Below are 25,915 nucleotides of genomic sequence, written 5' to 3'. Positions count from 1 at the left end.
CTCATCCATATAAAGCTAGTGGTCTTGATGGAACCTGTCCCCTGCTGCCAGCCGTAGCTAGATTGGAGTGCCATTCCTTGCATCTGGTGCTCGAGACTGTGTTAATGAACAACATCTGCAGCTGACACAGGTTTACGGAAATGAGCGGCCCCAGACATCACATCCCATGGAATAAGCACTAAAGGAGGTCAGCATATTTAGTTTTGCTTTTTGATACTTAAGAAGATAGTTAGCCTGCCCATGCCCGCCATTCCAACCCAAGCAGTTCCTTTATCTGCTAACATGAAACTGTCCATGATATCAAACTGTGTGAACAAATAAGCAGTAGAGAGAATGGTACCCTGTCCTGGTCTTACACTTGTAGTCGTTTTCTTCTTATAGAGGCAACGCGCTCGTCTTGGAAGCAAGACGACGTGGAGCAACATGGGTTCGATCCCCGGGTCCGTGCTTAGAAAACTCTTGGTATTAAGCGTGTTATAAATACCCAATTACAATTACAATGATGGGAGAGTATGTGTTGTGCTTGTGGATTTCCCATCGTTTCTGTACTTCTTTATCTCGGACTTTCCCCGGTGTGTGACCCAAACCCAACTCTCTGTAATCTAGTTATCTTTAGCTATCCTATTGCCCACTCTGCATTAGTCTCTAGCTACCCAATATTCATACAGCTGATCATGAATCCTTGTTCCACTGGGTGATGCCACATTGCAAGAGAAGTCTACTTGAATCTCCAGCACCACTAGATTTCAAGATGCCTGTGCACCAGGGATGCAGAATATATTGCAATATCTGTCCCACACCACAAATGTCACCATGTCGGGCGTCCTTTTTTTTCAGAGCCATGGTTGACGTATGCCTTCGGCTTAGGCAAGAAAGCAGATTACAAAACGGTAAGACCCAAAGCCATACAAAGGGCAGGTTAGGGCAAAAGGAGACACGTCCCTTTCACCTTGCCCAATTGCAAGCATGGATCTCAGGTGAGTTCAAGCTAGATACTTTCCCAGATGCATGGGTGCTGATGCCAGAACACAGGGAAGTGCCACTCTGAAGACACGGGAGAGGATGAACTCATTCTGTGACAACGGTTGAAGCAAGAGTGCATGGGTTTCTGATCATGCTATATACCGTTTGGACGTGACTTCCATGCGTTCAAATGCGCTCCAGCTTGCATGATTGCTTCTCACAATGGCTCTTTCACACAAAGCCATATCTTGCATCACTTGTGCCTAATGGGAAGAGGGTGCGCTTTGCGCTTCTAATGAGGCAACATTTCCTTCTGAAATGTGGGACTCCCGTCTAAGAGGAAAAAAAAACCCACAGGAAATTATGAGAACCACTGTACCTTACATCAAAGGCTATGCAGGCTGTATAATTGGTCTCTTTCAAGCTAGGAAGGAAGGAACTGATTTTGTAGTGACTTATCACTGCTGGTGTGGAATGGTGGTTTTATCAATGTGGAACAGCTTACTTCTGGATGTCTCAACATTGTTATAGTAAGGAAATTGGCTCGACACAATTGAATTAAAAGTGTATTTTTTCTGGAGTGAGTTAAGTAGACATTGCTTTTACCAGGATCCTGGAAGCACAATAGTTGATTCAGAGTCCATTTTGTTAATTAGATTGTAATGTTTCCATATTATGGTGTAATTTACCATCTAATTTGAAGCAGACCTGTCTAGCAAAACAAATATTGTATCCTTGCTGATATGTGATGAAATAAAAAATAGATGCATGTTTTTAGATGTTACCACATTTCACTTCTGTGCAGCTTCTAATTGTGTCTATTTGACAGTGGGGATGGATCAGTGAAACCGTCCACGAGCAAATGCTGTTTGCTCATGTGCAATTGCATTAGTGCTAGAACAAGTATAGTGCAGTGCCCTATAACTGGAGACACAGAAGACATTATACAGATCGGACCCCTTATAATAGGACAGCCTGATCTCATGATGCTTAGATGCAAGGCTCATGAAAATGCATGAATAATCTCATACATCATCAAAAGAAAGTTAAAGCACATCCAGGTGATCGCATTCTGTCTGCCAGTCCATTACACTACAGCACGCCTACAAACTATTGATTGAATCCATCTTTGTATACGAATCTAAAAATGCGTTTTAAATGAGTATCCAGGGCAGTGGAGTAGGCCAATCTGATAGCCCGGAATGCGGGCAGATTCTCACAATAAACAGCATAGGTCTCTTTGGCCTCAAATGCCTCTTCCCAGGGTCCACCATGTGGTTTTCCAACTCCCTCATTTGGCACCCGCCCCCATCGGCAATCCCCCCAATGTTTGCGCCACTGCCCTCAAATTGGGCCTACGTCCGCCCCACATATCTGGCTTCTAGTTGGCCTCCATGCCAGCCCTCTCTATCAGCATCATGGCTGGCATAGAAAGAGTAAAGGGACTTATTACATTTACCATTTTCGATGGTGCTCAACTTTGCAGGTTTGCTTAGGAACATTGAGCATGCATGAAATCTGCAGGCCGACATTTAATTAAAAACCTGTTACCACCAGGGAAATGTCCAGATGTTCTAATAGCAAAAACCTGTTTCTTTAGTTGTGGACATAATGGCCCTGATCTCTCGTGTGGCCCCACTCTGCCTAACTTAGACTCAGACTAGCGGGCCATTACTATACCTGTCCAGCCCACATTTGGAAGTGATTTAACCTTGATTGATTTGATACCTGACTCAATAGTGCTACATGGCTTTTTTACATGTTACCTGACGTTCTTACGTGGACATTTGTTTAAAGGTAATCTAGAGTTTGCCATCCCGTATTCCTTTGTTGTGTTTTTTGTCGTGGTCTCTGGTTTAACAATTAGTAGAAGTGGATTGTAACTTGGCACTGATTCCCAATTTGATTTGCTATTTCAATCGAGCAGCAAGTGTTTAGGCAGGAGGGGATACTGCAATAGCACCACGCGAGGGCAAGGTATTTATCCATTGCAGAGTAGTTGTAGTAGAGTAGTAGTTGGGAAGGTAATATGTGGTGGAATACACTGCCACTACTGAGACAAGATGACGCTTTCTTACAGAACAACTCCTTTGGACCGTGATGTGCCTTGGAAACGACGGGTAATTACCAGGTCACAGAAAGCACAAGGCAGTGTTCAGCAGCTCCCTGCAAGCACAGAGACCAACAACATATCTGTTTCTGCTTTGAATCTAAGTTCTTACTTCTGACATGGAGGCATGTCTCCACGTCCAAATTTCGAATGTTGACAATGCTGACTCAGCCCTTCATCCTTCCAAGGTTGATAAAGTGATTATCATGGCATGTGACAATTATAAACAGTTATTATTACAGCATTGAGGAGAAGTAGGGATCTGGCATAAGACACCATAGAAAAACGGATATTATTATTATTATTATTATCATAATTAGTGAGCACCTTTTTAGTGCTCAGTGCAAAGGATACACGCTACTACTGCATCAGGACCCTTTGTTTTTCCTCCCCAGTGTTCTGTTTTTGTCGCTACGTTGGGCAAGATGGTTTTCCCTTAACACAACATCTCTCTGTACAGAGAAGCAACTGTTCACTGTGCATGATCTCCTCCTCTGTCCCATCCACAAATCACTCTGCCTTTGCTGGGGCTAAATCCATCACAGGACTTAAACGAGTAGTTGACCAACAGGGGGTTGTCTACATGATGTCACAGTTATGGAATTGGTGACTCCTCATAATGTTTCCGTTTGCATTCTTCGAAGCCAACATATCTGTGAGGGTGTATTGGTGCCAAGTAAGGGAGGATGTGCTCGGAGAGTGGCAGGAATGTTTTTATTTATTTATTTTAATTGGTTATTTATAACGTGTTTAATACCCAGAAGTTTCTAAGCACAGACCCAGGGATCGAACCTCTGTTGCTCTGCATCATCTTACTTCCAAGGCGAGTGCATTGACCTTGAGCTATCCCCCGAGGAATGATGGCAAGCACTCATGCAGGTACATGCAAATTCATTCCCGCAATGATCAGTAAGGGTTGGTCTTAAAATGGCAGTATCCGATCATAGCCCAGTAAATTGCTTCTGGATTCATTGAAGAACAAGCCTCTAAGGACCTATCAACATGCATTTCCTGCCTCACTCTGCAGAATCGCTCATCACAGAAGCATCCTGAAAATAGCAGGAGTTTCTGGCACCTTTCGACCAAAGTCCATGGGCCTCATTACAACCCTGGCGCTAAGTGTTTTACAGCGCCGTAAAAGGCTGCGGCGCCGTTAAACACTTAGCGCCTTACTACGAGGTCGCTTTGCGGGACCCGACCTTAACGGCTGGTTAAGACGAAAATGGGAAAGGGCCATGGTTCAATGGGGAATTACCGCCCCACCAACCTTGGAATGGGGTGGTAATTCCCCATTGAACCATGGCGGACCCGTTACAACACCGGCATCAACCATGGTGCTAATAGCGCCATGGTTTAGCGCCGGTGTTGTAATGAGGGCCCATGGGTGCTTTTCCATCAGTTGGTACTCTCAGCGCTTTAAAAGTAAAAGTCAGCGATACTGGGCTTGATTTCCCAATTGCATCAGGTAAACTAAGCCCTACTGGCAAGCGCTAGGTGAGCATTTTTGTATGAAAGGTTGCAGCTTCCCCATGCAGGATGTTGCTTCAAAGAGGAAGCCCTGAGGCTTTTCTGGAGATAACCTGCTGATGAACCTGTATGTTCTACTTGTTCATTTATAAACTTGATCCCTCACACTTTCCTATGCATCCATGTGTAATGAATTTCCACAATAACAGGTCCCCAGGGTGTGCTCTTTGCTTCTTTTCCTTCCGCTATGGCTTTGGTGTTGTCGGGGTGCCCTATGACAGTGTAGGCTAGAGGTCACTGCCTAAGCACCTCACTAATAGCAAAAGCATGCATGTAGAAAAAGGACTAAGAAGTCACCCCTTGCTTTATTTGAATTTCAACTCTATGGCTCGCAGTACAGTTTCGCCGGTATGCAGCCGGAATTACCCGCGGGATACCAGTGAAACTGCCTTTCTGTTTCTGCCACCTGATATCCCGGTATAACCGTGATATTATGGCTATCCGAGGCGGTGGTAAGTTCCCATTCCATGGAGTCGCATAGGATTGCATGGGGTGGGATTGCCAGAATGACCGGTTCTACTGCTGTCAGTGATTCTGGCATTTCTTTGCTGGTAAGGGGCTTGTTCTACCGGCAGGTCAGGCCTGCCGGTAGATCAGAGAAACACCACTGGCAAACTCGGGTATCCCCGGTCCAGCAAAAATGCTGGTGCAGGTATTACCTTCACTTTTTCCAACATTTCTACGTCGTAATGAGGGCCTGAGTCACCAAATCACTAAATTATATCTTTGGTGTTGGTGGTTTGGTTTGAAGAGTGTGAACGTCGTTTGGAAGACTAGAGAGCTGTACAAGTCATTTGGGGTTGACAGAGGTCGTGTTGCATCAATCTTTTTCTCCCACGACAGCAGAAGACTTGGCTAAGTATCAGTATCAGGCCACAGTTATACACAGACACTATCCTGAGATCTGTTTTCTATATCTCCTATCTGAACTGATTGCATTGCTGCCATGGACTGTGATCTGTGCCATTGGCGGATTTAATTGTAGGATGTAGTCATCAGGTTTGTAGGCCAGACACTTCACCACTGCACTATATAACCTAATGAAAAATAGACAACTTGAGGTCAAATGTCCCGTTTCGCTAGTGCAAGTCCCAGGGAAAACATTCGTATTGGTTCTTGGAGTTTAAAACATGCACACCTTTTAATGTTTCAAAAACACTATAAGAAGAAAATATCTTCTCTTGGTTTTGTGTGTGTTGATTTTGTAAAAGGCAAATGCCATTCATCCTGTGTAATTTGGATGGTTATACAAAGCCAATTTGATGAAATGTGCATATTTCAACTTGATATGCTAATTTCTGGCGACCTCACACCCCACCTCACATCCCACTGCATTTGTTGATGAGTCCCCCACTTTAATTTTTAGGACTTGACCCCTGGATGTAGTCAACCATACATCTCTGAGAAAAGCTGCTGTGTTTTGCAAGTAAACCCCAGTAATCACAGTTACCATGGCCGCCAGACTAAGGTGTAACGCGAAAAACTGTTCCAACCAAAGCAGGAAATATTGTTCCGGAGCATGCTTTGCTTCATCTGTCATGGCAACGTGGGGTTTTGTGTTGGACTGCATATCGTTGCCATGCGCTGCGACCTCCACTGGCTGCAGAGGCATCCTCGTGAAGGGCTTCAGTGCGATGACGTGTACGTGTTCTGCTGGGATACAGCGCACCAGTTAAAACTTTAGATGGGTTGCCAACTCTAAGATCCGTTGCGGCCTCTGCCATGGCGGCCAGGGGGATACGAACTGAAATGGTTTTAGGCAGAGTTTAATTAAACCAACCTCTATGGTGTAGTTCCAACTGTTGTAAAGGCTTGCAGAAAGCACGCAGGATTAACAAAGGCAGCGACTCTGCATGTTTAAGCTGATGTTCTTATTTTTCTGAGCAATAAGATGGCCTTGTTCAAAGGACTCGCTTGGCCGCTCTGATTTCACTATGCAACATAGCCAGGCCCGGGTGCAAATTCCCTCCGTTTCCTCGAGCATCAGCTGCCTTGTCTGGTTTCAGTTGTCGGGGAATGGAGAAATGTTGGCTGTGCAATGCTGTTGGGAAATACGGGGAAACCCTGATCTCCCCAGTATAGCGTGAGGCTGTGGCACACTGGAAGAATCTCAAGTCCTGACCTGAAATCTAAATTTTTTTCCAAGATTTCACTTTCCGTTGAACTGGTTTAATGAAGATGTACTTTCAGGTGCCTTAAGCAGGATGCGAACACACAGTCTCGGCAAGCGCCCTGTCACGATGGTTGTGAGTTGTGCTGCGGTCTAAGCAGATCTAGGGGCGCCAAGCTTCCAGGGAAGCCCTGCAGTGAGTACAAGATTTACTGAAGGACATGAATGCATTTGGCATGCACATTTCACCCTGAGCTGATTAGGTCACGTGCATTAAATGCTAAAAGTATTCTATTCCACTGGAGTTTTTCCCAAAAGTCCTGTTTGTGAAATGTTCAGAGGTGAATGGCCCATTAGCTATCAGAGTTTTCTGCGATACTAAATATGTGTACCAATGTAGATATAAAGTCAGTGAATGCTGAAATTTAACAGCATAATGTGAATCTGTATTAGTGTTCCCTGATAACCAACGATGTAACAAACATGCATGTATGCCTTATTAATACAAAGCCATCCGTTACAATTACATGTTCATCTCAAAATACTTCAAAGCCTTTATTCAAGGAAGCACATGCACAAATGACATACTAGGTACCCTCCTGGTTCTACTCGGCCTCTCGGCCGCTTTCGACACAGTAGACAATCAAGTACTCACAGACACCCTACATCAGTGCCTGGAGATCAGCGACATTGACCTACGTTGGTTCTAGTCCTGCATCACCAAACGCCAGCAGTTTGTTCAGATTGACTCCTCTAGATCACCAATACTACCCGTCATTTGTGGAGTCGCGCAGGGTTCCATCCCCTCCCCAGTGATCTTCAACCGATATATGGAGCTGCTGGGAGAACACTTAGCCACACACAACATTCACATTCACCAATACACTGATAGCTATACCTCAACATCGACTCCATCAAGGACATGCAGGGGCTCAAAAGCTGCCTCTCGCTGATCCAGTCTTGGATGTCCAGTGCATATTTGAAGCCCAACCCCTCCTAGACCAAATTCCTACTCATCACCAACAACACCGAACATCCAGACATATAGACATGGCTATCAACCATGGACTTTGAAGGCTTCACACCAGAGTTCAACTCCTACTCCAAGTGCATTGTGTTCCACATTGACAAATGCCTCTCTGTCAAGACACACATAGCTAAGAAAACTCAGACAGCTTGATACCAGCCCTCCTTTCTGTGGAAGGTCAAGCCCTTGCTCCCTCCAGACAGCTTCAGATCCACTGTTCAAGTACTGGTCCTATCCCACCAGGATCGAGGCAATGCCCTCCCCGAAGGCCTCCTGTTGCCCTCACTTGTGCCTCTGAGCAGTGTCCTACATATGGCTGCACGTCTCATCAGTGGTCTACGCAAATATAACCATATCACCCCTGCCCTCATGGACATTCACTGGCTCCCTCTGAATGCACAAATCACCTTCAAGTCTTGCTGCATCATCTATAAGGGAGCCATCCTCATGTGACCCAGCTACGTCGCAGAGAAACACAGCATATCTGGCAGACAGCACACCACCAGAAGCCCGGACACATGCAGACTTGAAATCTGCCACTGCAAAAAGGAAAGTACCAGAAAACACACCTTCTCTACCTCCATCCCAACACTATGGAACCTCCTCCCCTTCAGCATCAGGCTTGCCCCCATGCTCCTACAATTCAGAAAAAAAGTCAAGAGCCAGCTCTTCAAGGAGTCGCTCCTCCTCAACACCTAGGCCATCACGTCACCCCCTGCACCACCTTTCTTGCTAGACACCATCCCGCGTACCACCCTGTTTAGCTGTATGTGTCCCTCTGTATCCTACCCCCAGCTGTCTATCTGTTCTGTTGTTACCTCTGGAAAGTGTTTAGTTGCTTCTTGAAGCACGGTCCAAGCTCAATAAATATAATAATAATAATAATAATAATAATAATAATAATAATAATAATAATAATAATAATAATAATAATAATAGGTGCCCACAGAAACCCTATATAAAGACAATGCTCTAAGCGTGTGCTTTTGTATGTATTTTGATGTTTCCCTTAGCCGGGTAATTTAAGCTTCCCCTTGTAAGTTAGGTTCTGTGCAGCCAAAATCAAATTAAAAATGCCACACCGTTGTGCTCCAAATCTGGAAGTGGAGGTCAATTTTTGAAGAGAAAATAGCACAGTGACATTCGTTTTTACCAACAACAAATAAGCCTAGCAGTATGCATTGGACAAAGCTGGCTTTTTCCTACACAAGAGAAATGCCTCCTTCCTTATGAGCAGGATTTGTCTTGATAATGGTTAAGACAGATATAGTCTCCCCTGGCTCAACTGTCGCAGGGATCCATGAAAAAACCTATGTCCGACAGATGGCTTTGTCCATTTTATTTCAAACTAAATACATAGCATGTGTGCGTAGCACTCAGAGGGCTGAGTCAGTGGGAACTGATCCAGGGGCGCAGCAGGAGGTAGAGGAAACTTTACTGAGACACACTGTAACATGACATCACTCCTCCTTGCTCCATGGACATCTGGCTTGCAGGCCCCGCTGCTCCTGCCTGCTACCTACACAGCTCTGCTTGAGAACCCTCGGCGCGCAGTGGAGCGCCATGGCTCCGATTAACCATCACTGCTCGGGCTGAACAGAATGGTTGTAGAGCGAAACACATGTTATCGTTGCTTTCCTTGTTCCCATTCATGCATAATCAGAAACCTTTGATGACAGAGCGATAAAAACGGTATTCTCCATGTGTGCTAAAGGCAAGCGACATCAGACAGTTTCTGAAGTGCAGCTTTAACCGACGTCACACTTGCGAGGAAAACTTCACAAGGGAGGTGTAAGAGATCACCTGCCTCTTGGGGGGATCTTCATAAACCTGGCCTTACCTCGCAAAAGAGAAGCATTGTGCACACGTGCCACAGATTGGCTTCATGGCACATTAGCAAAGCAGAAACTGGAAACTGGGAGGGTTCTGGGAAAATCCCTTAAAAGGAGCCAGGATTATCCCAGGAGAGCTGAACCTTAAGATCGTTAATAATGTGATGTCAGGCGGTTCTACGTGAAGCAGGGCAGCAGTATTGATATCCATAGTTTATCTGCAAAGACGCATACTAATGGCCTGCCCTGTGAGGTGTCCTGGGTTCGAGAATGCAGAACTGACCGCAGACGTTTCCTTCCTTTGATTATTTTTTTTTAAAAAACATAAGTATCTTAATAGGTTTGTATCCATTACCGTGTAGTAGTGGATATAAACAGTGTATCAACTCCTAAATGTGCTTTGATTTTATCTTGATTAGTTTTATCTGGATTAGTGCATTCTTCTTATTCATATATTTTTAACTGAACTTTGTAATGAACATCCTTTGTAATGTATCTGAAGAGGGATATTCTTATCTCAAGTTGTTGTATTGTATGCGTACTTGTATGGCTTTTCCTTGCCGAAATAAAGATTTATGAATGAATGATTATTTAAAATTTTGAAGTCAGACTTTCTATAGTCAATCCGCTGAGACAACTGAACGTAATGGTAATGGAAATAACAAGAAGACAAAATATCAACTATTGAGCCACCTATTGAATAGAGAACCTGAACTAGAGAATATAATACAGGATTTCCTTAAGAAAAGTCCTAAAACCTTTCTATTTGCTGCATTATCCTGAAACACTTCCCTAAAACTTCCAGTTCCCAACACGAATTTAGGAACACTCAAAACCAGGAAGCGGCAGCTACATTCGGGGGACCCTGCCCTCTCAGAACATGGTGGTGCTGGTTGCCTTTGCGCTGCCCTGGACCACACACACTGTCATACACCAATCATGACTCTGGTTTCCCTCAAGCACCACTAGCTGAATGACAGCCCTCATATACGAAATGTCACAGGACTGATGAGTCACTAGGGAGAACAGGCAAATTGCACAGACAGTGGTAGAATCACAATGGTGTGATAGAATCACCACCGTCGCAATCGGATTGGGATGCACTGTAGGAAATTGTGGGAGGATGTGCCGCTGTGGCCATGTCTCGAACCAGTAGGCCAGGTGGGAGGGTCCCACATGCAATACTGCAGTAGGGTAATTACGAACCAGCCCCAGAATTGCTCTGGAAGGAATGGAGGGATAGGCAGGTGTTGCACATGTGTGAACTATAGGATTGGCTGCCCATGGTAAAGCTAACAGCTGAAAAGGTTCTGTAAGAGCTCGATATCTGGGTAGAGTACACACTATCTGCCTAGAATAACGTGGAAGTGCAACCTGTGCTCCTCTTGTTGCAAATAGTTGGAGCATAGATTGTTGCTGTCGCTAACCATTTTATCACAGCCGCAGGAATTGACAGAAGAAGCCAATTACCTGAGTGGGCGCCAAAACAACAAATCACAAACGAATTCTGCTAGGTTCATATAGCGCACCACTCCGGTGAACACTGGCCGCAGGAATGGCTACCTGCACACATCAGTATACGGCAAGAACTATGACAACTTTAGGTCATGCTGTTCACATAATTCTCTACCTACTTACACCAGACTATGGGCCTCATTACACGGTAGGCGGTAGGGATTTACCGGCACCGGTAAAATACCGGTACCGGTAAAACCCTGCCGCCTTACTACGAGGTCCCCTAGCGGGTTGGAGTTTTAACGCCTGCTTTTTGCAGGCGTTAAATACCAACCCGCTAAGGGACCTCGGAGCTAATTACGGCCCTGCAAAATTGCGGTGCCGTAATTAGCGCCTTCCCCATTCCCATAGAGCCCTATGTGGCAGAAATGGGAATGGGGAAGGGCAATGGCGGAAGGGGGATTTACCGCCCCTCCAACCTTGGGATTGGGCGGTAAATCCCTTTTCCGCCACGGCGGTGCCGGTATTTTACCGGCATGAGCCATGGCGCTAATAGCGCCATGGCTCACCGCCTACCGTGTAATGAGGCCCTATGCCTCAACACCTCTGACATCAGAATGCAGCGCAGAACTATGACAAATTTGGGCATGCTGAACACATCATGTGTCTCTAGCACTCACAACATCTCCTGACTCCTCTCTGCACCCATCCACATGGCTGACCACATGGGTTGCTCTCTACCGGAACCTAGCCAGCCCTGCTAAGCCCTATTTGGCCAAGTGCACACATGCATCCTAATCATACTCCATGACCTCCAGTACTCTGGACTCCAGTGCCCCAAGAACATTTGTGGTAACAGTGCATTGAGACTATAATAATGGTAAAAGATGCTATATAAACAGGAGTACAATACAATACAATGCAATACAGCTAGCTACAGATAGTGGACTAGCACTGAAGAGGAAATAGTCTACAATCCTACTATTGTGAAATTGTGTGTCTATCATGAATGAAAATATGTTCCTATACATTTCCCCTCTGCTCCCCAAAAATACCCATGGCTGTACTGTATACAATATTTCCATTCCGGGCTATGCACTCGTAGAACAACCTCAAAAGCCTCCACTGAAAACACAGGAATACCTAAGTAAAAGGTCCAAGCATCCTTAAATTAACCTAACAAGTACAAATTAAATGCAACACTTGTGTACAACTGTTCCTCTTAATTCATGTCCCACTTTGGATCGTCCCCTGCTAGAGAGGGGGTGCTGAGCTATGCTGCTGGTCCATTGCTCGGGAATGGTCCATTGCTAGAGAAGGGGCACTGAACTTTTCCAGTTGGTCCATTTCCTAGGGAAGGGGCACTGGGATTTGCGGACTGGTACATTACTAGAGAAGGACCTCCGAGCTTTGCCAGTTGCTCCATTGGTAGGGAAAGGGCACCAAACTTTGCTGGCTGGCCCATTGCTGTGGAAGAAGCACTGAGCTGTGCTGGCTGCTCCATTGCTAGGGAAGGGACACTGAGCTTTGCAGGTTAGTCCATTGCTAGGGGAGGGTACTGAACTTTGCCAGAAGGTCCATTGCTAGGGAACGGTCCATTGCTAATGAAGAGGCACTGAGCTTTGCTGGCGTCTCCATTGCTAGGAAAGGGGCACTGAAATTTGCAGGCTGGTCCATTGCTAGGGAGAGGGCACTGAACCTTGCAAGCTGGTCCATTGCTAGGGAATGGTCCATTGCTAGGGAAGGGGCACTAAGCTTTGCTGGCTGGTCCACTGCTAGGGAAGTGGCACTGAACTTTGTTGGCTGTTCCACTGCTAGAGAGGGGGTGCTGAGATTTGCCGCTGGACCATTGCTAGGGAATGGTCCATTGCTAGGGAATGGGCACTGAGCATTGCTGGCTGGTCCATCAGTAGGGAAGGGGCACTGAGCTTTGCTGGCTGCTCCATTGCTAGGGAAGGGGCTGTGAGCTTTGCTGGCTGGTTCATTGCTAGGGAAGGGGCACTGAACTTTGTTTGCTGGTCCACTGCTAGAGAAGGGGGGCTGAACTTTTCCGCTGGTCCATTTCTAGGGAAGGGGCGCTGAGATTTGCCAACGGGTCCAATGCTAGAGATGGAACGCAGAGCTTTACAAGTTGCTGCATTGCTAGGGAAGAGGCACTAACCTTTGACGGCCGGTCCATTGCTGTGGAAGCAGCACTGAGCTTTGCTATCATGAACTCTGAAGCTCAGGTACTGAAGTAATGTACAGGTCTTGCTCTCATTATAACTGGTATGTTCTTCACTTGTGCCATGGCTCAACATGTCCTTTCTTTCCTACATAGTCTAAGATCAGGGATCACATCTCCCATCACATAACAGGTTTATACATAAAATGAAGGTGTTGTTTGAAATGAGTGGCAATACATGTCAAAGGTTAATTTCAATGAAGATACCTCAACATGCTGATGGGTTGATAGATTGAGGTGAAGGTGATTGGCAGTAAATAATCTGCTGGTAAGAAAGGCATCCTTCCGGCACTTTGTATCCATATCGCTTCATTCTGAGTATTCCCGGAAGAGAGGGCCCTGTCTCTGCAACTATGTATTTGCATTAAAGATTATATAGGCTTGACTTGTGTACGGTCAGGTACGGAAGTTTCCTTGCAACATTGTTCTAACATTGACAAAAAAAATGGAAAAGTGATAATGTTGGTATATTTCCAATATACCAAAGCGGTAACCCAAGGTTTTCATTCATTGAACAGGACGCAGTGCGTGTCCCATTCAATGAATGAAAATACTGTCCTAATATGGCAGCCATGTATATAGAAGGCAGGGCTCCATACAGAGCACCTCTTCCATTTCCATGGCGGCCATGTATCGGGAGCAGAAGTATGGCTACAGCAGAGGGGCAGCATCACTGAATAAAAGAGATAAGTGGGCTAGGGGTGGAGGAAACATAAAGAAAATTAAACATAAGGGAGTGTGGGGGAAAAGATGGCGCTGTAGGCAGGGGAATCAGCCTCCAGGTTCCATGTAACATGGGCTGAGATTAGTGGTTTCAGCCCCCGATCCAACGAACGTAATTGGCTGTCCCCCCCAAACCGGATGCTAGAGAGATCTGACTCCCTTGGGCTGAGCTTCCATCAGCTGCCACTAGTGTGGTTACAACAGCCTGCAACTTCCCTAAGGGTAGTTGTTCCCAGTTTCCCAGTCAGTGAAGCTCTCTCCGTGTAAATCTGCAGTGGACACAAAATGTATGTTCCAAATATATCCTGAAATTAAATAATCCTTACAAAAGACTGATGCAAAAAAGTCTAAACAAAGTAGAGTTTGATGACATGTTATAGTTAGGTTCAGCCTAGATAGGATGTTTGCCACCTTTTTGAGACCCATGCTGTTGGTGCTGCTGGTGCTGGAGAGGGTGATTTAAAGTGTTAAGTGTTGCATTCCATTTTGATTCTCTCTTTGTAATGTAAAATTGGTAATTAAATATCGTTATCAATAGTAACATAGACATTAGATCACATGTTATGTAGTGCCTCCTGTCGGATTCCTTCCCCTCAAGGTGCTACACCAATAACTGTTAACATTCCCACTTTAATGGTAGCCAATGTATCATCCTCAAAAGGCCATGAGGCAGCATAACTAAGCCTTTTTCAATGGGGTCTACCAATTCAAAAACGCTTTGGTAAATCAGGCCCTAAGACTATGCATACTCATATTGCTTGTATGTTATTATAAGGTGTTAAGTTTCCAGCCTTGAGTGTGCCGCACAATGCCTTCACCAGATTTCAGGATGAAGGAAACGTTCATCAGGCTAGTTAGTGGTCAGAGGATAACACATGCCCAGGTAAAGGCTATTCTGTTTGCGCACAGTCACTGCCCTCCTTTGTACTTTCCTGCTGAGGTCAGGCCAACACCCACCTCGGCTATGACTGAGATCCTACTCATCGGCACACCCACTCCCTCCATTCCTGTAGCTCTCTGGCCGGCCTCTCTTGGCCCTCTTCCTGCTCCCACCTGCAAGGCTAAAAACCTCGGGGTCATCCTCAACTCTGCACTCTCTTTCTCTCCTCACATCTCTGACATCTTTAAGAAGTCACACTACCAGCTGCAGCTCCTCAGAGGTATTCTTCACTTCCTTTCCTTCCCCCAGAAGATCACTGTCTCCAGAGCTATGGTTGTCTCTAGGCTGGACTATTGCAACAGCCTCTTTCTAAATCTGCCTGCTTCAACTTTACACCCTCTGCAACTCATCCAGAACAGGACTCCGATACTTGTCCTTGGCCTCAACCCCAGGGATTGTATCTCTCCAGGACTGAATTCTCTGCATTGGCTCCCAGTGGCTGCAAATATTAAGCTCAAAACCTTCTGCATCGTCCACAAGGCCTTCTTGGGCCTGGGGTTCAATACCTTCAACTCTCTCTTCCTAAATATCTTTCCTCTCGAGCTCCTCGCTCATCCGCCTCTAACTCCCTCAGGGTCAGTCGCTTCGCCAAGCAATGAGTTGGTGGTAGATCTCTCTCTTCGGCCGGGGCTTCCCTCTGGAACAGCCTCCCTGCCTCCCTGAAACTTGAGGAGAACCATCTTCGGTTCCGGACCACCTTAAAACCTTCCTCTTTGCTTCTGCTTTCTCTGCCCCTCTCCCCTGCTGAAGTCCTGCTGATACTGATACTGCAGGGTTACTTGGCCACCCTTCTGATCTCCGGCCCAAGCCCTGTCAGTTTCATGTCTGCACTGCCTCCCTGGCAACCCCTGCACCTGGGGACTGTTTTCTGTATCCCTACAGTCCCCCCACCAGCACTTATGTCTGCACTCACCCTGCACTTGCCACCAGCTGGCCGTTCTTTTATTTATCTTGTTATTTATTATCCCATGTACTGCACTTTCCCCTCCCCCTGGCCCCTCCACCCCCCCCTGCGTGATCTGAATGACACCTGGCCTAGTAAGATTGTTGTCTGTCTTCCCTCTGTTCCCTCCTTGAAATACTTGGGTATAGGTGTTTTATAAATGCCATATCATATCATTCCTGAATGTTACTGCTTGTCTATAACATGTGCCAATGCCAGTTTTCCTTTATTAGGCGTCTTGAGTGAAATCGTCCTAAAAGTCATCTTTTTAATACTATAGCTTTTGTTCAATTCCCAGGGATATACCTGGACTCAGCCCTTACCTTGACGAGACAAGTTAATGCCACGGCATCAGCAGCAGCACATACTTCGAAATTCATCAACGCCTGCAGACCTCTCAGCAGACAGTTGCATTACCTTGGCTAGAGGCTTGGTACTGTCCGGGCTCGACTATTGCAATGCCTTGCACTTAGGCACGAGTAGTCGTAACATAGAAAAACTACAAAATAATACCTTGAGAGCGGCACTCAATATACCGAGAGCCAGCCATATTACTCCTATCAGGCGATCGGCCCACTGGCTTCCGATCCAAGACAGAATTGCTTTCAAAATCTTACCAATGACACACAAATGTCTATCCAAAAAAGCCCCTAAATACCAGGTGAGCAAAATTACCAAAGATTTCAGATTAAAAGACCTACAACATCCATATTGAGGTAGAGAATGAAAACACACAGATTAAAGCAGGAATACATAAACCAGAAAAGTATTAACACAGTCAACCAATGAAAGAAAGACTTAGAACCCCTACCTTGGAAGCAGTAAGCATCGTACAACGATTGGGGATCAGGGAAGTATGTCTGGTTCCTGTAGCGGTACTTGGTGCGCACCCCCAAAAGTCCACCTCCGCACTGCGCTCTAGCCACCGACACTGGATACCGAACACTGCCATCAGATAGCCAGCCATAGTCACAGCGGTCGTAGCCTTGCCTCCAGGCCGCATGCAGGTCCCCAACGGATGCAAGAACTGCCTTCTTCTTCTCACAAGCCAGTTTAGCTTCCTCAAAGCTCAGCTTCTTGGGAGAACTGATATGGAAAACATCACCTGTGTTAAAGCAAGAGAAAATCACGACCATATTAATTTCAATGTAGGTAGCAAGATTGAGATAGTAGCGTCACTCTAGAGTGTAAACAAATTGCAGCAATTATTGCCATTTTGAAGCAGTCACGATGAATGACTCCCCACCCACCCACTCCAGATTACAGCAGAGTAGGGGGGTGCACCTTAAGCGGTCTTACCACAAAAGAAATACGGCTTTATGTTGCCGGTCCATGTCATCTCTACCTCTCTACAGGACGTTTGATTTTTTATTGAGAAATTAGATTTCCGTCAATATAAGAACGATAAGGAGCAGTCATTTAAAAAAATAAAGGCATAGGACCTCATTACAAGTTTGCCGGGCCGGGCACTACAGTACCGGTAAGCTTGCCGGTACCGTAGTTCCTGGACCAGCAAACTACGAGTTGTGCTCGTGGGTGCCTTTCTGCCCACCAGGTCGGACCTGGCGGGCAGAGCGGAACCGGCGAGCATAGCATGCTGCATGCACCGGCACCGTTCACAAATGGTGCCGGTGCATCCAACCTCCTCATTCCCATTGAGACCTCTGGGCTCAAATGGGAATGGGGAGGAATTTTTTCCGGCACCCTGGAATGGGTAATTACCGGATAAGCTGGGGTTGTAATACCCCGGTAATTGCCCATTCCAGGGCACCGGAAAAAAACAACTCCGGCGGCAGCCATGCCTGTATTACAGACACGGCTGTCCGCCAGGGTCGTGATGAGACCCATAGTCTTGTTCTTTCGTCTTAAGGAAGTCTTGCTAAATGTTTCTTGAAATGTTCTGTGTGAGTCAGCAGTGAAATCTATTCTGGGTAGGTTAATGGTATACATGTTTTAATGTCTGTTCATTTGCTTGTCAACATGTTTGAACACTTTAAACATGCTTTCATCATTTACTGCCACCTGTGAATGCAGAAGCATTGGGTTAGACTGGTCATACTCAGACACAGGATAAGAATCCTACACTACGGCTCCTCAGAGAAAGCACCCCACATCTGCTCCCTACCTGCCATTCTTATTAGGCAGTGCCAATTGTATAAATGCGTTATATTTTAGCAAATAAATAAACATGTCTGCCAAATCCGCTCTGGTCTGTGCCAAGGCCTGACCAAAATATGCACATTTGACAGGCTCGCTGCAGGGCAAGGACAGAAGGAGGGAGAGCTATGGAAATACTATCTGAACTCTGACAGTTCCCAAAGCCCAAAGCTCTGACATTGCTAAAACAGTATTTGCTCAGAAAAGCAACCATCCAAGCACTCTCATGTGTTAAAGGAATGTCAATCATTCCATATTCTTTATTTGACGCCTACTCTTAGAAATGCAACATGTATTGGGCATTGAGTGCTTTGGTAGGATAATACCTTGCCTGGTATACATTGTCCATGAGCCCAGTTAGGAGGATCATTTAACCTTCCACTACCCTGTCCAAGGGCTGAAACCAGTAGCTTGTGCAAAGGTTCCCCTAATGGACCTCTTTCTAAAGGCCACCTGTGCATAGTCCAAGGGCTGAAACCAGTAGCTTGTGCAAAGGTTCCCCTAATGGACTTCTTTCTAAAGTCCACCTGTGCATAGTCCAAGTGCTGAAACCAGTAGCTTGTGCAGAGGTTCCCCTAATGGACTTCTTTCTAAAGTCCACCTGTGCATAGTCCAAGTGCTGAAACCAGTAGCTTGTGCAGCGGTTCCCCTAATGGACTTCTTTCTAAAGTCCACCTGTGCATAGTCCAAGTGCTGAAACCAGTAGCTTGTGCAAAGTTTCCCCTAATGGACTTCTTTCTAAAGTCCACGTGTGCATAGTCCAAGTGCTGACACCAGTAGCTTGTGCAAAGGTTCCCCTAATGGACCTCTTTCTAAAGGCCACCTGTGCATAGTCCAAGTGCTGAAACCAGTAGCTTGTGCAGAGGTTCCCCTAATGGACTTCTTTCTAAAGTCCACCTGTGCATAGTCCAAGTGCTGAAACCAGTAGCTTGTGCAGAGGTTCCCCTAATGGACTTCTTTCTAAAGTCCACCTGTGCATAGTCCAAGTGCTGAAACCAGTAGCTTGTGCAGAGGTTCCCCTAATGGACTTCTTTCTAAAGTCCACCTGTGCATAGTCCAAGTGCTGAAACCAGTAGCTTGTGCAAAGTTTCCCCTAATGGACTTCTTTCTAAAGTCCACGTGTGCATAGTCCAAGTGCTGACACCAGTAGCTTGTGCAGAGGTTCCCCCAAAGAACGTATCTCTAACGTCCACCCTTGCATAGTCTAAGTGCTGAAACCAGTAGCTTGTGCAGAGGTTCCCCCAATGAACTTCTTTCTAAAGTTCCCCTTTGCATAGTCTAAGTGCTGAAACCATTAGCTTGTGTAGAGGTTCCCCAAAAGAACTTCTTTCTAAAGTTCCCCTTTGCATAGTCTAAGTGCTGAAACCAGTAGCTTGGGCAGAGGTTCCCCCAATTAACGTATTTCTAAAGTCCACCTTTGCATAGTCTAAAGTGCTGAAACCAGTAGTTTGTGATTGTCTCCCCTAATGGACTTCTATCAAAAGTCCACGTTGCAGAGGCGTTGCAGGGGCGGTGAGGGGGGGGTCTGAGGGGGCTATAGTCCTGGGTCTTTTGGTTGTAGCCCCAGATAAAAGCTCAGGGTTTGCAACCAAAAAGGCTAGCTAGACCCCAGTCCCGACAGTCCCAAAATGAGCATAGCACCAGATCTTTTCCAGACCTAGCAACACCCCTGCTAACAGGTCTGCCCCAATAATATTGTTAACTATCCAAAAGCAGACATTAAGGGCCAAATCCATGCAAAGTCCGGGTAGAGATAGCGCATAGTCATTTTTGCAGTTCAAAATGACTCTGCCTGGACTTTGCACGGCAAAAATACAATTTCCACAGTTCCATGAATTAAGGTTTCTGTCAGCAGTGCAAAGTCACTTTTTAGCAGTGCAAATTCACTTTGAACCGGGCAAATATTCCATGAATCGGGTCCTAGGAACAAAGTGCTGGGTATATTCAAGTGATTCACCCTTTAGTAAGAGGCTTCCACCCTACACGGCCTGCAGTAATACAGGTCTATCCCCACTAGTCTGATTGCTGTTCATCTAGGTTTGTCTTCCTGCATCTTGTCACACACTGGTGCGGATTCCTGTTGCTAAGCGACAGCAGTGCGTTGCTTCCTCGCTATCCTTATAGCGTATTAGTTTGGCGGTTTGCAGGGTTAAAAGATGCACTGGAATGGGGATCGACATGTCTTGCCTCTGCTGTATGATTAGGAAGTACTGTATAGTATAGTACAACCCTTGAATACAGTGAGCAAAGAATTTACAATTTGCTAAATGCATAAATATATAACTATTGTAATTGGTTATTTATAACGCGCTCAATACCCAGAGGTTTCTAAGCACAGAGTTGGGGATCGAAGCTTTGCTGTTCCGTGTCATCTTGCTTCCAAGGCGAGAGCATTGTCCCTGAGCTATCCACTCAAGTCATCTGTGCTAAGAAGTGCTGCACGCGGCATATCTAAATACGTTAGCGATGATGTGCCAGTCGTAAGGTGCTGCTTGATTTGAGCTGTACGTTTTGAACAGATCGCGGAGGCCGACTGCCTGCATGCCTGCTGCATGTTGCATATCTCACGTGAAATATACGCAGATGGAAATCCTGCATTGTGATCTTGTTTTCATGTTCTGTTTTGCCACAAATGCTGTTCTGTGATATTTCTGCTGGTTCACGTGTTACAAACCCCAGGGACAGCAGGTTACTTTTAAGTGCCGGCAGCAGTGCATAGAAGCCAAAGAAGCATCAGCATGCCTGCCGCTTTAATGGGTCTAGTGCTGCATGCCTGCAATAGGTGCCGGAGGCTAGCGCCTGATTTACACACATGCTTTCAATGGGACTTTTCTGTGTTAACACATTTCTGCAAATCAGGCCCTAAATAGGTACCCTGGAAAAGTATACTCCTGGCGAGAAAGGCGAGGGGGCATTGCTGCAATTATTATTATTATTATTATTATTATTATTATTATTATTATTATTATTATTATTATTAGTAGTATTATTATTATTATTATTATTATTATTATTGTTATTAATGGTAGTAGAAATAGTAGCAGCAGTGGCACTGTTAAGTTCAGTGCTTGTGGTCATATCTGTATTATTATATTAGTATCAGCAGTCACCATAGCAGCAAGAGCTGTAGTATTTATAGTAGTTGAAGTACTAGCATTAGCAGCAGAAGCAAAAGTATCAGCAGGGGTAGCATTAGTAATGGTGGTAATAGTATTGGTTTCAATTAATCAACATCCATTATGGCAGGGGATCCACTCCCACTCCATACTGTAGGTATTGTATCTTCCATATTGAAGCAAATGTTGTAATGGGTCAAAATAAAACATATGGCCTCATTACGAGGTTGGAGGTAGCCATGGCACTATTAGCGCCCTGGCTGCCTCCAAACTCGTTCCGACTCCGCCCTGGTGAATGGAGCAATTACCGGTCCATTCCAAGGTTGGCGGGACCGGTAATTTCCCATTCACCAGGGCCATTCCCCATTCCCATTTGAGCCCCCATAGGGCTCAATAGGAATGGGGAAGGCGCTAATAACGGTACCGCGAATTGCGGTACCGTTATTAGTTCTAGAGTCCCTTTGCGGGTCCCGTCCTTAACGCCTGAAAAAAAAAAGGCGTTAAGGAAGGACCCGCAAAGGGAACTCGTAGTAGGGCGGTAAGGGATTACCGGCACCGGTGCCCTTACCGGTGCCGGTAATCCCTTACCGCCCGACCTCGTAATGAGGCCCATGCACTTTTCACTAAATATCGCTTTCAAACTAAGGGGGGCGGGGGGATCCAAGAGATTGGGCCTCATTACACGGACGGCGGTAAGGGTTAACGGTCACCGTTAATGGCAACGGTGACCGTTAACCCTTACCGCCGTACTACGAGGTCCCTTTGCGGGTTGGAGGAATTAACGCCTGCTTCTTGCAGGCGTTAAAAACCAACCCGCTAAGGGACCTCGGAGCTAATTACGGCACCGCAAAATTGCGGTGCCGTAATTAGCGCCTTCCCCATTCCCATAGAGCCCTATGGGGCAGAAATGGGAATGGGGAAGGGCAATGGCGGAAGGGGGATTTACCGCCCCTCCAACCTTGGAATGGGGCGGTAAATCCCCTTTCCGCCAAGGCGGTGCAGGTAATTTACCAACATGGTCCAGGGTGCTAATAGCACCCTGGATTACCGCCTTCCGTGTAATGAGGCCCATTGTCACGCATCCAGATCACTGTGTACCTTTCATTCCAAACCTTTACCAGTCAAAGTATGGTGATATGCATTTACATATAACTTGGGTCCAGATGTTCATGGGGAAATCATGTTCACACCGTGACAAAGGATGTAGATCAAGTGTGCCTAATATGTAGTTCATCAGATGCCACCGATGCACTTAAATCTTAACGCACCGATGTATTTACATCGCAAGGATGGCATTAAAATCACCTTAGAGCAGAATCTCTATCGGGCGGGCACTGGTGAAACTGCATGTCCTGCCGTCAGTGCCAGGTTCCCAAATGTTTTTACAGGTGGTAAAAATGAACCCTTTTATAGGATCGGGTGTTAAGGTCTTCCCCATTTCATTGCAGGTATAGGATGGAAATGTTAAACGTCAGCGATAAAGGTGTCATTGATAAGTGCGTGTAGTTCTGTTTCGGCACCCCATACAGATGTGGGCTGATTGCCAATAAAGCTTACAGCGTGTAAATGAACCTGAAAGACAGTTATACAAAGTGCCCGCTAGGTGGCAGTGTTGACGCGCTAAAATAGCACCTAACACGCTAAAAGCAAAATTAATTAAGTACCGCGGGAAATTGAAGTCCAAAGAGTTTAAGGCCACACACACTACAGAGCTAATTTGCAACGCTCAACTTAAAGCAGGAGCGTGCTGTGCTTGCCAGATGATCAATGTCAGCGGGACAGATAGTATTGTCAAATCAAATGCCAGTTATACATTTTAATTATCAATTGTCGATGGTGTTGGCACTATCTCAAGATAGTTTTCAGTAAGTTTTAATGTTAAACCAATTTCCGTTTCTTATAACAATCACTACCAAAAATACAGCAAAGGATTAATCCATGCTATAATAATCTGATTGTTGGTGTAAACGTTATCACTTATTATGTAAGCTGGGTATTTATTTGTGGCTATGTTTCCAGGCTTGGGCTAGCTTATAGGGCTATATGCCCATGGCCGAATCTAAACACAAAATGCTGGTGTGTGCCAGTTTTTTTGGTCAAAGTGGGCCACTCTTTTATGTTGGCCAGTTTGATGAGTTACTTCACCATGCGGTTAGTAGTTTTAACCAGTGTTGCTGAATAAATATTCTTTAAAATTCACAAGCTGCATCACATTTTATCTAAAAGAATCACCCTTCGGTACTTTTCAAACAGTGTCACAAAAGGAATGAATAACGATTTGCAACTGTGGGACACTTTTTAATATGTGCACGTAAACAATGTTATGGCCCAGTCCCACCCTGTATGGTTCTTATATATGATATCCCCCCCCCCACACCTTAATAAATGGGGATCGACGCCAGCGTATATTTACATCCAGCAGAATCCTGATACAGTGTGAAATGAAATGACATGTTCAAGTTTCCCAATAGGTCAGCTAGGTGGACAAGTGGAAAAAAGGACCCTCATACGGATACGCACGCGCGTGCAGAGCAAAACAGACAACGGCAGAGAGAGCAGGGGGTGGTCACTAGTCCAGAGGAAGCCGGTAAGGTCCCAGGGCCGAAATGGGCCTCGAGGCTCGGGGCGAGGGGGGCGAGTTGCTGCCTCCATGTTTGTAGTTTTCAGTGCACTGAATGTTTGCTTTACTCTGCACGTGGTATGGGTTGCCATTGCTGCCATCTATAGGCCTTCCACTCCCAGTTGCCGGGATATGGAGAAATCACTTTCACTGTATATGCTTGGGATCAGAGGGCGGGCTCAGCAAACGGACTAGCCTGCTGTTTCTTTAGAGGAAACCCCTGATCAGAGGTGGAGTCCCTCGTGTTATGCCATGCACCACTCTTTCAGAGTCTTTATCTTAAAGGGGGCTGAATTGCTAAGCATGTCTTACCGTGTGATGGCAGTGCATTGGCATGCCAAGGCTGAGGGCGCAAAGGAGAGGCAGGTCCTGCTGATTCCCCATGTGGTGACGAATAAAGGACCAGGGAGCTTTGCGGGGAAACCATACATGGATAGGTGGTTCACGCAAGCGCGGAAGCAGCGAGATTATCAAAGCTGTGAGCACATGGACGTGAAACAGACTTGAAGCTGAATAGCCTTGTGCTAAAAAAGCACACATGTGGCGGCACTGCAAAGTCACTTTTCAGCAGTGCAAATTCACTTTGAACCGGGCAAATATTCCATGAATCGGGGCCACAATCTCAACTGACTGTTGCATCGAAAGGCACACTTGCAATTGCAGGTATATTTCATTTACAACAATGAAGGAGCAGGTGCGGCACACTGAGGGCCTGACTCACAAAGCATTTTTCCATAGGAAAATCCCACTGAAAAAATGCTTACTGAATTGGGCCCTAAATATGCTGAGAGAAGGACACTGGAATAGTATTGGAGCTACAATGGCATACATAATTCACAAGAGAAACAGTAACATAAGCAGCATTCATTAAGCCACCAGACCTATTGAAGCCTGAAATGTGGTATGTTTATATCTAAGAATGCGGCAAGCACCACATCACCACACTAGCAGTCTATGAGCTCCTAGGTTCTGGTCTAACCCACCAAACTTTTGCAGACAAAAAGAATTATAAAAAGTTCACTTTAACAGAGGACATGTTGTGGCCCATAGCGTGTTTAGATTCCATGCCACTAATGCCATGTTTGACACATGAGTAGGTAGAATTCGTTAGGACGATCCCATCACTACCCGAGATCGCGCCCTTTGAATACATCCCACTAGTTTCTGCCATTGTCATGCTCAGCTGAAGACACATCGCTAAACATGCAGTCGAAGTAGCAAGGCCCGAGGCAGCCGATTTTGTTGAAAACAATCAATTTAAGGATTGACAATATCATATTCCATATCGTGCTGCATTTGTCTGCAGTGCTCCACAAGTATTACTTGTTTGACGAAGCTCTGAACATTGTAGTTTAACCTGGTTCAAAGTGCAGACTGTAAGGCAGAGGCAGAAACTGGGACGGGGGGCTGGGCCCATCCTGTGGCTGAAGTAGGCATCAGGGTTTAAATCTCAGGCCCCACAAACCAACTTCTAACATATTGACCCTCCCTCCACTGACACGCCATCATGGGGCCATACTGGAACTCTTACAACAGGCTACAGAGTGGCAGTGTTAAACAAGGATGCTCTGGGTATCTAGAGACCATCACCTACGGCGCCGCCATGCTTCTCTCGGGGGAGGGGGGGTTGAATGAGAGATCAGGGCACCTTCAATTGACCGGGGCCTCCTGTTCTTCTTTCTTTAGCGACCCCTACAGGAAAGATTCTGGTGGATCTGACTGGCAATGTGTTGGTCGTTGCACTGGATCCCTGCTGTAATGTGTCAGGTTCTCAGGGTCAGGATCCGCACTTTGGTTTTCACTTCACCTAAGAACAGGGCTTTTTGGCATCCAAAGATGGCGCATGTGCTCCGGTAGGATTGACTTCTTTGCATCCCCAGCCCAGGCTCTGTTGGCACCTCGCCAACCCTGGTAATAAAGTCAATGTCATTCCGCACTCATGACAGCACCATTTCTGGGTCTCGGGAGGATAGCTCAGGAGCAACGTGCTCGCCTTGGAAGCTAGACGACACAGAGCACCACAGGTTTCATCCCCAAGTCTGCATTTAGAAACCTCTGGGTATTAAGCATGTTATAAATAACCTACCATATCATACCTAAGCGGGACTGTGAGATGACTTCGGAAGTAAGTCTTCATTAACCTTTGACCTTTATAGCATACATTGTAC

The 25,915-nt window shown here is 45.9% G+C and overlaps 1 protein-coding gene across 2 annotated transcripts in view; it reads right to left on the bottom strand.

The window, feature by feature from the left end:
• Positions 1-25,915, bottom strand: part of LOC138511722 (versican core protein-like) — a 207,374-nt gene that overhangs the window by 86,644 nt on the left and 94,815 nt on the right. For both annotated transcript variants that reach the window (XM_069627577.1, XM_069627578.1), the window contains exon 6: positions 16,666-16,959. In XM_069627577.1, coding sequence (XP_069483678.1) covers positions 16,666-16,959 — 294 coding nt within the window. The remainder of the gene's footprint in view (positions 1-16,665; positions 16,960-25,915) is intronic.

The sequence above is a fragment of the Ambystoma mexicanum genome, chromosome 6p (assembly GCF_040938575.1).
Source record: "Ambystoma mexicanum isolate Mex_15411 chromosome 6p, UKY_AmexF1_1, whole genome shotgun sequence".
Taxonomy (NCBI): Eukaryota; Metazoa; Chordata; class Amphibia; order Caudata; family Ambystomatidae; genus Ambystoma; species Ambystoma mexicanum.
The sequence above is the reverse complement of the archived record's forward strand: the minus strand, read 5'-3'. Positions and strand labels throughout refer to the sequence as shown.